This window comes from Pelecanus crispus, chromosome 10 (assembly GCF_030463565.1).
Source record: "Pelecanus crispus isolate bPelCri1 chromosome 10, bPelCri1.pri, whole genome shotgun sequence".
Taxonomy (NCBI): domain Eukaryota; kingdom Metazoa; phylum Chordata; class Aves; order Pelecaniformes; family Pelecanidae; genus Pelecanus; species Pelecanus crispus.
In genome coordinates, this window is record NC_134652.1 from 39,893,622 (window position 1) to 39,909,779 (window position 16,158).

The 16,158-nt window shown below is 48.4% G+C and overlaps 1 protein-coding gene across 1 annotated transcript in view; it reads left to right on the top strand.

Annotated features, from left to right (window-relative positions):
• Nucleotides 1-12,169: 12,169 nt before the first annotated feature.
• Nucleotides 12,170-16,158, top strand: part of PRKG1 (protein kinase cGMP-dependent 1) — a 539,578-nt gene continuing 535,589 nt past the window's right edge. The window contains exon 1 of the mRNA XM_075717461.1: nucleotides 12,170-12,435. Within this exon, the coding sequence (XP_075573576.1) occupies nucleotides 12,170-12,435 (266 nt within the window). The remainder of the gene's footprint in view (nucleotides 12,436-16,158) is intronic.

Here is a 16,158-nt window from a genome sequence, read left to right on the forward strand (position 1 = left end):
GTCCCTTGGGTCAGTTGGGGTCAGCTGTCCTGGCCGTGTCCCCTCCCAGCTCCTTGTACAGCCCCAGCCTGCTTGCGGGTGGGGTGGGGTGAGGGGCAGGAAAGGCCTTGACCCTGTGTCAGCACTGCTCAGCAGTGACCAAAACCATCCCTGTGTTATCAACACTTCCCAGCACAAACCCAAAACAGCCCCATACCAGCTACTATGAAGAAAACTAACTCTATCCCAGCCAAAACCAGCCAGTCACCTTGGTCTTTTTTTCTTAATATATGTGTAAACACAACTTTATCTGGATGGTGAACGGTGACTCCGAATAGCAATTCTCCCCTGTCCTTTTACTTTGAAAAACAGACAGCATTGTCTCTTAGCTGATGAATAAGGTGGTTCATGGGAGCAAAGCATGCTTATCTAGCTGTTTTCAGGCTCTAATATGGCAAGCAGGTGATGCATAAAATGCTTAAATGAAGAACAAATTGACCAGAGGAAAAATATTAATTTATACTTAAAGGCATCTGGTTTTGTTCGTTTTGCTCATTGCACTGAGTTGGTCTATACTACAGATGCTCCCTTGGTGTCAGGTACCTCTTGTGTCTTCATCTTTAACAGAAAGTATAAAAAAAGGTCATAAATATAGCTCTGGACTTCAGGTAAAAAAAAAAAAAACCCACCTAAAACCAGGCAACATTGCTTCTAAAGACAGTTTGCGACAACTATGTACTCTCACTATATGCAAGATGTTTCAGTAGTATTTTCAGTAGCATCAATAACTTTTCTCATTTTTCACTGTAAATATTTGCTAGACTTAAGAGAAAATAGATTCCTCAACTGCAGTGTATCCCTGATTCATTTGTACATAAACAATATGAACCTTCATTAATTTGTTTGACCTGCTCTACCTGAAATACATAAGATTTTGCTGCTAGAGTCAGCATTGGCTGAACTTCCAGGTTGTACACTTCATAGTGCCTTTGCAAATCTGTGGGGTTTAAGTATTTCTCCCCCCAAGACAGTATGAATATTTGTGGTGAGCAGTGCATGGTGTTATTTCTTAGTCAAAAAGTATTTAATTATTAGAAAAACCCCACACCTGTTTCTAAGGAAGATTTCATGAAAATTTGTGTTGGAAGAGTTTGCAGGCAGCTAAGGATCTTTCTTCTTTGAATGGTTTCTCTGGTCAGTAGCTTCCAAAAGCAAAGGGCATAGAAGCTGAATGTCCAGTTGCTCAGGATTTTCAAATGAAAATGTATTTAGAAAGCACAGAGTCCTTAAGGGAAACAAGGTAAAAATAGCTGCAAAACAAGGCAAAACTGAAGTAGAAAGGAACATTGATATTCAGTATATTAATTTCTCACACTTGGAGATTGACATTAACAGCTCTGCTGGGAAATTACATTATTATCAAAATGCTGTGGAAATCCAAATAAAGACTAGGAAGCTACAGGATGTTCTCTGAGAATGCAAGCTTTGCTGAAAGAAAAGAAAATAAACAGTTAATCTCAAACATTTAAGTATTGACCTAAAGATGTAAAAGTTAAAAGGCTTCACAAAACAGCACGTAACAGGGATGTCACAGGGTGTTAGTTGGTCTCATGAAGTCAAATATTCTCAGCATGCCTGTAAAGTAGTTGAAGCTCATATGGTGTCCTAGAAAAGCAGGTTGTGAGCCAAGTAATAAAAGAATAATAACAAATAATGGAGTTAATGACTGCATTGTCCAGGAGTTGGGACTGCAAAAGCAAAGTGAGGAATGGAGGCTGTTTCTGGAGTCTAAAAATAGCCTCATTGATGGATGAAGAGTTGCCTGGAAGAGCAACCCTGGGACAGGGCGCTGAGCAGTGGGGGATCCCCATCCTTAGGCACTGCCCTGGGCAACCTGCTGTAGCTGTGGTGTTGCTGGGAGCAGGGGCAGGCTGGAGACCCCCACCCCAGGTCCTCCAGTTGGAGCTTGGTGGGATTGCTTGGTGATGTGGTTGATGCCAAGCCAGAGTGCCTGCACATGTTGCTACTTCATGAAAGCAACTCTTGATGTTTTTTTTAAGTCAGAATAGCACGATGCAAGAGTCATGTTGAGGGAAAACATACATGGAGTTCAAGGCTGTGCTTGGAGGCCATCGTTTCCCCTACAGTCATCGCTTGAAATTGATATACAGATCCTATAGACCCATTTTTGGCATGGGACCAGCTCATGTTCAGTGTTGCTGCTGCTGAATGCTCCCTTTATAGCAAAAATGGGCAATGGTCATTTTCCAACCGCTTTGTCACCTTCCTAATTTTAGAGAGCCATTTTTGACATCTCAAGTGAGTTTCTTTTTGCTGTTTACGTTTGAGTCGTCATCTCTAGCACTACGTTCAAAGGCAAGAGATTAGCAGACCTCGGGAAGGAAAAGATGGCTTATACCTCAAAGCAGACTTCCACAAATACCCCTAGCCATAGCGTAGCCCATTTTTGGAGCTGATCAAATATAAACATGGAAGGGTGCTCAGGAAGAGCAGCCTTTTGCGGTCAGGCCTGGTGTCATCTTCCCAAGATAACCGTCAGTTGTCACACTAAGCAGGCTGGGTTTATTTTGGCACTTGAACATGATTGTAAGGAGAAGAAAGATTTTTAGATTTGTCACAGATGAGATGCTGAGCATTTTACAGAAACGTTTCTGTCTCCAAATAGACCCGTTGGTGGCTTAATGTATTTGTGGTTGGCCAGGTGGCTGTCAGCAGCTGTGTTGCGCTGCTGAATGTTGCCCTCTGACACTGATGTTATTAGGCACGATAGAGCGTGCAGAGCAGAAAGGATGAAGGCGCTTTGTTCTGTGACTGCCAATGGTCTGCAGCATATTGGGAACTGTTAAACCTGGGCTTAGTGCTTTGGAAAATGAAGCTGTTGATGCGAGGGCTGTGATGCACCTTGTCAAGGCCCAGGAAGAAGAGGTGACTTTGGAGCAGTGGTCTGCTCTGTGTCCTGTGGTCTTGGGCTTGGGTTTGGAAACCTCTTCTGCGCCTCTTGCATTGCAGTCCATGGCATGGCCACCTCGTGTTATAAGGTACTGAAAAGTCTTCTGTTTCTCCATCAAGCTGCTTCTCTTGCTGTTTGTCAAATGTAGGCAACGTTAGCGGTTATCAGCACTGCCATTAGGTAGTGACAGATTTGGCCATGTAAGGGGCTCTTCCAGATCTCCAATCCCTTTCCCCACCTCAAGTGGTTGTTCTTAGGTCCCAATCTCCTGATTTCTCCCCATTTGATGTGGGAATAAATATGATAATTTTTTTCTCCCCACAAAAAAAGCAGTGAGGTGTATCCATTCTTGAGATGGAGATGCTCTGACTTGCGAGGATGGAGCCATGAGCAACCTGCTGTAGCTGCAATGTTGACCATGCTGGGAGTGGGGTTGGGCCAGAGATGGCAACCTTAGTGCCTCCAGCCTGAGCCTGCTGTGGTTGTAAGACTGGGTGCCTGTACCAATTTCCCTGAAAAGATCCTAAAACCTTCAGAGGAGCCCATGTCTCTTGGATGACATACTAGTGGAAGTAACAAAATGTTTTAGGAGTGATAGGTGGATCCTCGGGCAATCTTCGGTCATCTGCATGATGGCAAACAAAGAAGCCTCTGACTGGTGTTAACTTATGACCTGTTGTTTTCTTGACTTCCAAGGTTTTGGTTTTAAGAGTCCCAAGCATATTGAACTAGTATATTTCTAGTCTGTATCAACAGTACTTCAGAAAGGAGACAAAAATTAGTGAATCTTTCCATGGCGCTGGTTGGGCAACAAAGGACTCTCACCTAGAAGAAAATAGGAGTATTTTGCTCATCTTGAGCACCACCATGCAACAAAAGGAGATGAAAATATTTAAGATCTGGAACTGGGGTTTTTTTCCACAAAAGCATGGAAAGTGGCTCAGAGTGCTCATCTGGGAACCAGCTGGCTGGTTCAAGAGAAATGAAGGGCATAATCATTGCTCAGCATGGTAACATGTTGCAGGAAGTCAGAAGACTTTGGTCAATTGTGTCGTTTCTCATCAGGAACCTGGAGCAGCCATTTTATCAGGAACTTTTCTCTTCTTACCATGTGTCTTTTCTGTTCTGTCTTAGAAGAATGAGGCATTGGGATTTAATATTTAGGATTAAGTGCTTTCCATGTGTCAGAACCCTGTTTCACAGCAATAATGCCATTCACAGGCCATGTTGCTCATGCTGGGGAAATGTAGCTACCAAGTATGGCAGCTCATTTTTGGAGAGGATTACTTTTTTTTTTTTTTGGACATAGAAGCAAGTGATTGCAAAGGCTCTTTCATTCCTGTGGTTTCGCAAGAACGAGAAAGTGCTGTGATGGGTGTCATAGCAGAAAAATGTATATTCTCAGGCTTGAATTCCTACAACTCCTGAAGTTGCTCTCCTTTACTCCCCACGTGGTAACCCCCCATGTATGTGTTGGCTCTGGCTTTGCCAAGATTTAGGTTATAAATGTGCTGTTTTGCATGTGTCTTGGGCAACATTCCTCAACAGGCTCTGCTCCTCCTCCTGTGCATGGTTTCTTAGTGCTTTTTCTGAGATGTACTGGCCCAATTTCTTCCTTCCCTCTTTGAAGAAATCAGGGGATGTTTTGGAGGTATCTGCTGCTATTCCAGGTGAGGGTTGCAGAAGAGCTGAAATGCTCTAGAGGATGAGTTTTCTTGAATGGTGACAGGATTTTTATTATCAATTTACAATTATTTTTAATTTTTTAAATTATAAATGTTTAAAAAATCTTTACAGAAAAGACACTTAGTTCAGAAAAACCTGCACCTAAATTTGTAATAAGATCAAGTGACGGAAGATGTTAAAGAAGGAAGTTACTATGTGGTAATCTTATGTTTAAAAGGCAAGGGAGGGACACAAGTCTGGCAGAAAGTGACCTTTTTTTATTGAGTTATGAGAAAACTCTCAATTTTTCTGCGTGTTCAACATTTTGCACAAACTACCACATGCAGAATGGGAGTGAGAATACAGCCTTAAGAACCACAAACACAGAGAGGGAAACTCTTCTGGGATAGTATGGGGGGGGGGGGGGGGGGTGGAAAAGCAGGAATTCGGGTGTAGACATCCAGAGTGTCTAAATTTGGATGCTGGATTTTTGTAGCCCCAACAGGTCTCACTTGTGCAGTTTAATTTTTTTTTTACACGCTCAATATTAAAAAGAAAAGTGCTCCTTGCAGTCTATATACTGGCAAAAATGTATTGGGTTGCAGTGGGACGGTGAAGGAGGGGGAAATGGGACAGCCGTACGTCACGGCTGCCTGCAGAATGAAAGGGAGTGTGTCTGAGAGCATGTGCAGTCGTGCAAATGCCTACAGAGGGGAGAGTTAATATTATTTATATAATGACATGCCAAAACCCATGCAGGGCCTGGGGGATCGGACTGGATAAAACTAGAATGAAATCCCTGCCATCCTTGGAGTTGCTGGAGACTTTTTTTTTCCTCACTAGCCTCTGATGCTGTTGAGCAGTTGTAGCGAGAGCTCTGCAATAAGAGAATGTATGTGATGATACCGATGTATCCAAATAAATATTTTTGGTTTCTTATTTTTCCTTAAGGAAAATCACATCCTGCTTGTAACATTCTGATGATGGTTTTAATTTGTATTAATACGAGAAGAAATTAAACCTATGGGACCTTATACAAAGTAATAGGAATCATAGAATCATTTACGTTGGAAAAGACCTTTAAGATGATCGAGTCCAACCATTAACATAACACTGCCAAGTCCACCACCGAACCATGTCCCTAAGCACCACATCTACGCATCTTTTAAATACCTCCAGGGATGGGGGCTCAACCACTTCCCTGGGCAGCCTGGTCCAATGCTTGACAACCCTTTCCATGAAGAAATTTTTCCTAATATCCAATCTAAACCTCATAAGTCATAAGCTACAGTGTGAAAATGTGCCAAAAAAACAAGAGGAGAAGAATAAAAGGAAATATTTCCATCTTATCACTGCAAGAATAAATATTTAATGTGGGACATCACCCTATTTCTGTGAGCTAATGAAATTTCATAAGCCAAAGTCCTGGGTATCAGTGATCAGAGTAGTTTTCTCCAACTCACAGTGTCTGTAACATCATTTTGCTGGAAGTTTTGATAGGTTGTAATTAATAGCAGGAGGAGTAAATTCAATCCAGTTCTATGGAAATGCTTGAGCAGCGTTGCTGGATGTTTTCTGTAATCCAAAGGAGCAATGTACTTCTTGCACGCTTTAGTAGCTGCAGGGCTTATGGCTGTAAGACACGCAGCATATACATCCTCACACGCTGCGCTCTGCCCAAAGCCAACTCAAAGGTGCTTTTTGAAGGTGTCAGGCAGCAAGACAGACTGTCAGAAGCTCTGCAAGGAGCTCAGCACGCAGGCTGCTCCATAGCAGGGCATTGAGAAGGCTGACTTTTTTTTTAATATAAATACCTCTTTTGCATTTCCCCGTGCAAAGAAAACTGCGCTTGCATGCTTTCTAGTTCCCATTTGCATGGCGAAATGGCCTTGTAGCTGTTAGTAAATTAGACGCTGAGGAGGTGACACAGTTTGTTATATCACCTGGTGAAATAGGGATGTTCACTGAAGATGGAAATAGCACAAAATTAATCCTTCCTCTTTGTAATCTTAAAATGCCCTCCCATAACAAATTATCTTGTGTGTGATAAGAAAAATGATTAAAAAGAAAAACCTAGAAGAAGGCTAAGATTGCCTGGGCTCCATCCGAATTCAATTAGCACTTGATCTGGTACCACCCTGCTTTTGGCATCGCACCTATTCCCAAGGGGTGGTTTACCAACTAAAGCTGAGAGGCGAAGGGAGAACAGGGCTGGGAGATGCTGTGGTGATGTGACCGATGGCCAGCGAGGGCCACCAGCACCACACCTGGGGCTTGGGGCACCGCGTCCTGTAGGACACGTGGCTGCATCTTCTCTTGCGCCACACTCACGTGTCTGAAGAGAGACCTTCTAGGTAGACACATATGAAACACCTGCTGCCCTTTAAAACAAAAATACCTTTGATGGATTCTTTAACCACTGCCTTTATTCATCCTGTCCATCTATAAATGTGAGCGTAAACCCCTCTAAACGTTGTACCTAGTGCTCCATCTGCATCACCTGGTCCATAAGATGGCTGCATCCCTTGGGAAGCTGCCACAAAACTTTAGCTGATGTTAAGCGGGGGGGGGGGAGGGAAATATGTTTAGACTTTTGTCACTATTTAAATAGATCCCAAATACTGATTTTTAATTTTTTAAATATATATTTTTTTAACATGGGGGGGATTACTGACTTTGTATGGCTCCTCCAAACCACACAGTGCTGCGATCTCAATTGCTGCAGAGGCTCTTTGCTTGCAAAAGCGAGTTTAAAAGAGAAATGGTGGGGGCTGTACAGGCGGAATAAAAGCCAGAGTATTGATTTTATAAAAATCCAGCATCACCTTTGATACTCTGTTAAAGTTACACTAAGGGATAGCTGGCACAGCTTCCAGCGGGATAATTACAGCCTCAGTCTGAGTAATGTCTGCATGCTTCAGGCTTGCAAAGTGATCTGCCTTTACTAGAAGGAGCTTGAATGAGAAATGAAGGCGCTGATCCTTCCTGGGTTCGATAGCTGGCGTATGTTACATATGTACTTTCTGTAAACTGTTTTCTATAGTGCTTCAGAACAGAAAAGCCATCGGGAGCCAAGAAAATAAGCTCTGGCAGCACTGGCCAAAGCCAACAGGGCTACTTCCAGTGACGTATTGCATTTTGCCTCCTTTGTACGTGAAAAGTTGTCGCTGTGGATGTTCGCCTGCAGTTGGGAGTTAGTCATGGGAACCGAGGGACTCACTCCTTCGGGATGCTCTGGGACCAGCGTATCTGGCAAAACGTTGCCCTTTCTTATGGAAGGTATCATGCTCTTTCCTTGGATAAACCATAATCCCTCAGGGTATCACCGGCCAGACTCAAAAGCCGCATTCTTTAAAAAAAAAAAAAAAAAAAAGTGCTAATAAAAGGCACCAACAATTAGGTGGTTGTAAAACTCTTTTCCAGCTCTTGTTGTAGGAGCTACCTGGGCTACAACCAGTTTTCCCCCCCATCCTTACCACTGCAATAGCTGCAACTGTCCCCATCTTAAAAGCAAAATATTAACACCAGGGGCTATCCAGGATAAATGGGACTATGCGGAATAAAGGGGACTGGCTGTTGTGTTATTTTCTGCAGCTGCCTGGTGAATTTGCAGGGAAGATGGGGCAGGTAAGTAATCTGCACCCCAGGAAGAAGACGGGATAATGCTGAATCCTCTCGTGGCTGCAAGGTCGCTGGCTGTGTTGCTCCAAACCCGCTTGCCCTGAAGTTTTTCCAGTTAGGAGCTGCCTCGCTCCCTGCCTGGTCTTTCATATTTATGGGATGTCTGGAGGACTTAAGAGGGTCAAAACCAATTAAGGTGTCTGGCCCTACTCAGCACCTTAATTCTTCTCGCTGTTGCTTCGTTGCAGGCTGTGCTTTATCTCTGCGCTTTTTGCAAGATGTTCGTCTTTAGATAAAACCACAGTTGCTTTAGGCTGAATCCAGCTACTGCGCCAGCCGTGTTCCTGGAAGGGCTGATGGATGCTGAGGGTGACTTTGGCTTCATGTAGGGACCGAGGGGAGGCTGCGATTTCACAGGCTTCGTGAGCCGCTTGCTGTGTGGGGAACTCTTATTTGGGCTTCCCCAGGAGCTGACCTTGAAGCTGCAGCAGTTGCTGGTTGTAAAATTGGGCATGCTCCTCAGTGACTTGCTACGCCTGTCAGTAAGCTCGCGGATTCAATTCAACGTCTGTTCTTAGTGGCATGTACATATTGTGTATATATAAATACATAATCTAGATCCAAAGTAGACGACCGAGTGTGTGTTCTCTTCTGGGACTCCCAAGCAACCAAAGCCAGATGGGATATTAATAATGATCACGTGCTGGGCTGCTCATATACTTAAAATGGAGGTTGCATGGGCAAGAAGGCAGGTTGGGACCTGCTCGTGCTGTCCTCTGCTCCAGAGGTTTTATTTTTTTTAAAGTAAAAACTCCATCTGTCAAAACAGGAAGAGACATAGGCAGTGTCTGTACTTGGGGCTCAGTGATGTAGCAGTGAAGACTGGAGAGCTTGTCAGTGCATGGTGGCGACAACAAAATCTTAGCTGCTGTTTTAATTCATGATAAATATATAATTATACTTAATTCACAATATGCTGGGAGTTTTCTCTTTGCAGTGCTGGGCCCTAGGGCTGCGAAATGACTCAAAGTCAAAAGTCCTGTTACTGGGGTAGAAACATGGAATTGTACAGTTCCAATTAAAAAAAAAAAAAGCATTTAGCTGGTTTTTAAAAACCTCTTTGGGGAAAGTTGCATCCTTCTTCTGATGCACACGTGATTGTTGTAGGACAAAAATGCAAAAATTACATCTTGTGGCTGCTTCCTGTTGGAGGTCCCTGTGGGTCTGTTGTCCTCCCTCTGTTTTCCTCGGTCAGGACAGAAGGAGGGTTGGGGAATGGCAGCAGCATGGCCAAGGCGAGTGCTAAAGCCTTCTCCTTGCTCTTCAAATATACTTGAGCCCAGCGTATTTGGGGTTTGTTTTTTTTTACCTGTATTCTGCTGGTTTTCTGGCGATGCTTCCAGGTTGGTCTTGGCAATTATTGAAGTGAGAAGTTACTTCTGACGTTATTAGGTGCTGAAGTTCTCCAGGAGTCCCGTACCTCGGGGACTGGGGCTTTCGGCCACACCGGGGACCCCTGGAACCGCGGGAGGGACCTTCCCCGCCACGTGCGGAGGAGCATCCCCCACCCCGCGCTCTGCCGTCGCACACGGGTCATCTTGACGTTCCTGGGGACTGAGGACTTACCTCCACCTCAAATTAAACTGTATTATGACTGTATGCTAGTCTGGTATGAAGCACTTGTGTGTTGCTTGGTTATCGCCTCTCTTTAAATCGCGGTTATTTCAGTTTTTATCCCAGTTCCTGTTTTCTGCGTGGAGGCTAAAGCTGATAGGCGGTTCTTGAATATGAATAATGAGCAGTGAGTTTAAAACATAACCCCCCAAAAGCCTGATTTGATATCAGTGAAGACTGCTTGATTATGTGTTTTAAAAGGAAACTATGTATTTTTTTTGGTGCGTTTCTTACTCTAGTTCCCCGGCAGCAAGTCACAAAGGCCCCGAGGAGTGCAGGGATGGTGCTCCTGTTTTCCTAAATGAAGCATTTTTTTTTTTTTTAAGCCACAAGATTTTAACAGGGAAATACATCATGAAGGTGTTGAGCATCAGTGCGTGGCCGACTCCCAGCTGCCCCTCCCCAGCATCGCCCCTTCCCTTCCAGAGCAGCAGCATGCGGAGGGTCCGTCTGTCCATCTGTCTGCAAATCTTTGCCCCGTGCTGCACGATCATTTGCTACACGAGATGGCGCTCTCTGCCTTTCAATAAAGCAAAACGCAATTATTAATATTTTTTAATTATCCCCCCCCACCGGCTGACCCCCTTGGCCCCAGGGCTGCCCCTGGGCTGAGGATGGGAACCGGGAGCCGCTCTGACCCCAGAGGTTTCCAACCACATGTGAAAGGCTGGAGGGACAGATATGAGCGCGCAAAAACACCACACCACCTCCAACTCATTAAAAGAGAAGCTGCTAATTGATTTTATTTTTTCCCCACCTTAACTTAAGACTCCTCTGATACAGCTTTGTCCTCTGAGACCAGCTCAGATGCTTTGCCCCATCCTTGCCCTGCCCTAGCAAGGCCTGAGAGCTCTAAACCTGGGGGACAAGACCCCACGGCTACCCCAGGTTGGGGTGTGGGCCCTGAGGGGTTCCTGGGCTCCTTTTGGGCGCAAGGCCTGGCTGTGGGACTGGGCCAGGCCCCCCCCCCCTTTTTGCCTGCAGTAAGGGGCTCCTGCTTTCCTCCCTGGAAGGGAGGGTGGTTTGGGAGGGAAATGTGATAGGGGAGTTGATGGTGCCCTTTGCCAGCCGGCATTCAAAATTCATGTGCGTGATGGGGCTCTTCCAAATAAGTCCAGGAAGGGCGAGTTCCTGCCTCCTCGGAGCTGCTGGCGAGCACGAGGGCTGCCTGCCCCCCCAGCCAGCATCGCCCAGGGGGGACCAGGTGCCCCTGTGCCCGGTGATGGGCTCTGCTCATTGTGGGGTGCAGACTGGCCCTGCGTGTTGGGGTGAGGGGTACCTGGTGTGCAGGGAGCTGGGTGCCCCACAGGGTGATGGTGGGGGGGGTGGCATGTGTCGTGGGGTGCGCTGGAGGGCAGGGCTGTGGGGCGGCCAAGGTGGAGTAGGATGCAGGGCACCTGGAGGAGGGAACAGGGGACCTTGGGTGGGAAGGGACGCAGGGTCCTCCATGGGGAGAGATGCAGGTGCCCAAGTGGGGGGGACGTGGGGCGAAGGATGCTGGGCAGGTTGTGGGGTGCCCCAGGGGGGAGGTAGGCAGGATGTCCCGACAGGGAGGGACGCAGGGGGGTGGGATGGGGGGTGCCCCCGGCAAGGCCAGAGGTCAGGTACTCCAGGGATGGGGGGACCCGGGGGGGCCCAGGGTGCCGAGGAGGGGGTGATGCAGCAGCGTGGGACGGCGGGGTGACCGGGGCGGGGGGGGGAGATGCTGAGCTCCCGGGAGGGCGGGCCGGGGGGCGGCTCCACGTGGCTCATTAGCAGAAAGCAATTTAATATTTATGAAGTGCTCTTGTTTGAATCCCAAGTCTTCGGCTCCAGTTACAAGGAGCTGCGTCACCCTCCGATCACATGGTAATTGTTGCTATTTCCAGGATCCCAGCCTCGCAGAGTGGCACAAAAGCTCTTTCCCCTTTTCTTGTCTTTTTTTTTTTTTCCCCCCCTTTTCCCTTCTTTCGGGTTTTTTTTGGGGTGGGTTTTTTCTCCACCACCCCCACACCCCCCCCGGGTTTCCCGCTCGCCGGTGCCGGCGGAGCGCAGGGCAGGGTTTGGGGATGCCGGGGGCCGCTGCCCTGACCCGGGGCGGGCAGGAGCCGCCCCCCCCCCCCCCCCCCCCCCCCCCCGCCCCTCTCCCGGGGAGCGGATCCGGCCGCGGCGACTGCGAGCGATTCCTCGATGCGAGCGGCCCGGCCCGGCCCGGGAGCGGCTCGGCATTAGCACCCGGGGAGGGGGGTGGGGGGGTGTTTTAGGGAAACCACCCCCAAAATGACCGAGCTGGAAGGGGACTTCACTAAGCTGCTGCTGCTGAAGGAGGAGCGGATCAAGGAGCTGGAAAGGCGCTTGGGAGAGAAGGACGAGGAGATCCAGGAGCTGCGCCGGCGGCTGCACAAATGCCAGTCGGTGCTGCCGGCCCCCAGCCCGCACATCGGGCCCCGCACCACCCGGGCGCAGGGCATCTCGGCCGAGCCGCAGACCTACCGCTCCTTCCACGACCTCCGGCAGGCTTTCCGCAAGTTCACCAAGGCCGAGAGGTAGGGACGGACACCCCTCCGCACCCCCCGCAAAAAACCCCTTTCCCGAGTGGGGTGGCCGGGAGGGACACCGCATCCCCCCGCCCCGCGTCCCCGGGGAAGCGGCACCCGTGGTGCCCGGCGGGTTTGGGGCTTCCAGCCGCCGGGAAGGAGGAGCCCTGCGAGGGGATCGGGGCACCCGTGCCTGCCCGGCTCCGCTCCGGGTCCCCGGGGGATGCTCGGCCGGGGGGCGGGGGCGGGAGGCGGCGGGGCCTCCCCGGAGCTGGGAAAAGTTTGCAGCGGGGCCGGGAAGTTGTTTGGCCGCCGCCCGAGAGCCAGCCCCGGGCCGGCAGCACCCACCCGGCCACCCCACCCCCGGGGCAGGTGCCCCCCGACCCCATTTTCCTGACCCCATCCTCCCAACGCACTCCCCAAAAACTAAAGCCCACGCTGCTCCTCCACCCGTGGGCTTTGCAGCCACGCTTTGCCTCCCATTATCCCCCCGTGCCGGTGTCGGGCACCCGCGGAGGCTTTTTTTGGGGTGCGGGGTCTGCATCACTCGACCTGGGGTCTCGGGGAGTTTGGAGCGCGCGACTCCCTTGCCTTAACGCACCGTGCGAAAGCGGGGGAGCACGGTGCTGCTCCGGCTCCCGGGGGATTTTGAGCGTGACGGGGAAGTTGCTGTGGGAGCGCGCGGGTTCTGTGCAACGACAGCGCGCGGGACCCAGCGTCACCCTCCTTTCGGCAGAAGCTGTCACCGACGCTCGTTGAGTAAGAGACGGTCTGATCCCTTCCACGTGCGGCGATTTGCTTCAGCAGAATCGCTCCTGACAGCATTCCCCGCAGCTGGGTGTATCTGGGTGCAGACTTACTCCTCAGTCGTCTCACAAAATGTACCTTGCCGTCACCCGGATCAAACTCCTGCCCTTTCCTCCACAGTTGTCCCCTGCCCTTTGTTAACAAGACTATTACTCGTTCATAGATAAGCGAGGAGTGCTTGGCTTTAGACTTTTTTTTTAATGTATTAGTCTTTTTCCTGACTGTATGGGGTGATTTAATAGAACAAACCCGCTGTGCCCAGGGCGGTGCGTGACTGCCCGCCACGCAAGCGGAGCGTGTCCGGTCGTCCTTCCCCGGGTTAGCCCATCCCTTCGCACCCCCTGCCCAAAGTGGAGGCCGCATATTGTGGCCAGAGAAAAAACCCAGGTCCAACTTTTTCTTTTGCTGTTGTGTTTTTTGAAGGCTGCGATCATCCCGAGCCTCAACTACTGCAGGGGAAGGTGACAGCGACCCGGCACCTGCGGTAACAGCAGGGACCTCGGTGCCTGCCCAAGTTTATTAGCTCATTTAGGAGGTATTAAACTTGCTCATGGCTCTAGCAAGGTTTAATCCCTCGCCTGAGACTTTCCCCTGCTGTTCCCAGCTTGGGCTGGCAGGCCAGCACCACAAGAACGTTGTGTCCACACGATGATCTGAGGTCGTTTGCCCCGTCCTGCGTTGCTCCCATCACCCGGAGACGTTGTTTCAACGCGCAGGAAAAACTCTCGGTGGGGCCTGCGGGCATTTCCCGTTGCCCTCTGGGCTGGCACTTCATCCCCCCGCATCTTCCCGTATCTCTCGGCCTCGCTCGTGGTAGCCATGACGATGGTAACCAAACCAGTTTGGGATTGCTCGCAGGTTTTAATTAAGGTCTGCTTAATTCTTCTCCCATCTCATTGCTGGAAGAGTGACGGGCAGCTGCACGGTGTACTGAACGTGCTGCACCCGCAACATGCCTTTTTTTTTTCCCCCCCTTATTACCCCCAAATTAACACCCACCGGTGGGTTAAATAAACATGTGTGTTTGCAGGCGGCATCTCGCCCGTTGATCTGGTTCCAGGTTGCCGCTACGGCATCCTGGGTGCTGGGGGTAAAGGGCTTTGCTGCAGCCGGTCTCTGCCAAGAGGATGACAATGTTTCCCAGTTTTCGATGCCGACTGGACGTGTAAGTGGGTCTGTGTGGTGCCAGCTCCCTTTAATGTCTCTGTGGGTTTCTCTGGCTTTTTCATCGAAAAACTGCTGACAGCGTTTTGGCTAATTTCTTTATGGGGGTAACTTAGAGACCTCTAACAGTCTCCTGCCTGCGTTTTAGCGACAGCAGCTGATAGCATCATCTAAACCGTTCATCTCACAAGTTCAGGTCCCTGAGAGGTTGGAGGCGGGTAACACCTCTTTTCCAAAACCCAGAGACAACTTCCATACCATAAAAACCCCAATATGATGTTTAGACCTGTCTGGTTTGTGCGTTGATTTCAAATTAATGCTGATGATAGAAATGTTTTTATCCAGGTGCAGGATCAACCTTCACATGCTTTTTCATCTCCAACAATACAGATATAGCTAGCAACAGTGTAATTAATTTTATTTAGGGCAAGCTTGTCTGTAATCTAGACCGACATTTAAAACTCTCAAGAAGTTGAAACTAGTAAATGGGATGATAGAAACTCAAAAAGTAGTTAAACCCCAGCTGAAAGCAGAGAATAGAGTTTGTCCCTGGCAATATGTTGTGCCTCTTGCAACCCAGACCTGTAATGTGTAGCAGGTTTAAAGTTGTAAAGACTTGCAAAGATCCGAAGAAAGGGGCTGTGAAAATAAAGGTATTGAAAAAATGTGTTATCTTCTGTCTGGAAATGTGTTTTTATGCTGTTATTCCTCCCAATAACTTAATTGTATAGATTTTAATGGGAGAAAGCAAAGCATTTCCATGTAGGTGGTCACACATACCTGATGTAAATCAGATTTTTTTTTCCAAAATAGTCAGGACACTGCCACTTTCAATGTCTGTTTTCCAAAATTCAATTCTTCCCTGTTGTTTTCTTGATTGATTCCTGCTAGCGGAGATTTGTGTTGAGGAAAGAAACACACTTCTTGTAACCGATTTGTGTTTTTATTCACCCGTACCTAAACCCAATGAGTGTTTCGGATCATACGCAGCTTTGACGTCGTCTCATACCGCATCTAGCAGGTGCTTATCACAATATGAAGAAGGAAAACCAGTTTGGTGTCGCTTTTTCTAGGGCGGTAAGAGCCATCCGTGGCGTGGCTGGATGATACAGCAATCGAGGCACTTTGCTAATGCCTCGGCAAGCGGTTCCTAGGAAGTGATCCCAGGTTGCTAAGCAAAGGCTCTGCCACGGCGCGAGCGCTGTAAATGATAAATGATGCAAAAAGTTAAATGCCGAGGTGTACTCAAAGCACTTGGCTAGCACTAACAGCCAGATAAGGACCGTGGGGATTTTTCAAAGCGGCCTCGCTCCTGCAGTGAGGTGCTTTTTGAAAACCCGAGGGGTGCTAATCTGCAGGTTTTCAGCATCTGAAGGTGCTTCGTGCCACGGGAATGATTGATGTGAACCGTAATCCCCGTCTTTTAAATCGTCTCCCTGGTAAATTCCAGTAACTGCGTTCTTTAATTCAGAGGTGTAATATCTACTTCCAGCTTAATCCTGCTTATCGGGGTCGACAAGCCTTATTCGAACCAATGCGATGCTAAATTACTTTGGAAACTGTTAAATGTTTTGGAATAGTGACTAAATCTTTGCTGGTATTAATGTGTCAGAGCCACGACTAAAAGGCCGTCACGGCCATACAAGCAATTACGCTTTATGTGTGCGATTACATCCTCAACTTTGCAAATTTGGTTTGGACCATCCTGTCTCTGTGCTTTTCCGCATCAGTTTGTATCTGGCGTGATGCTGTAGGTTCAGT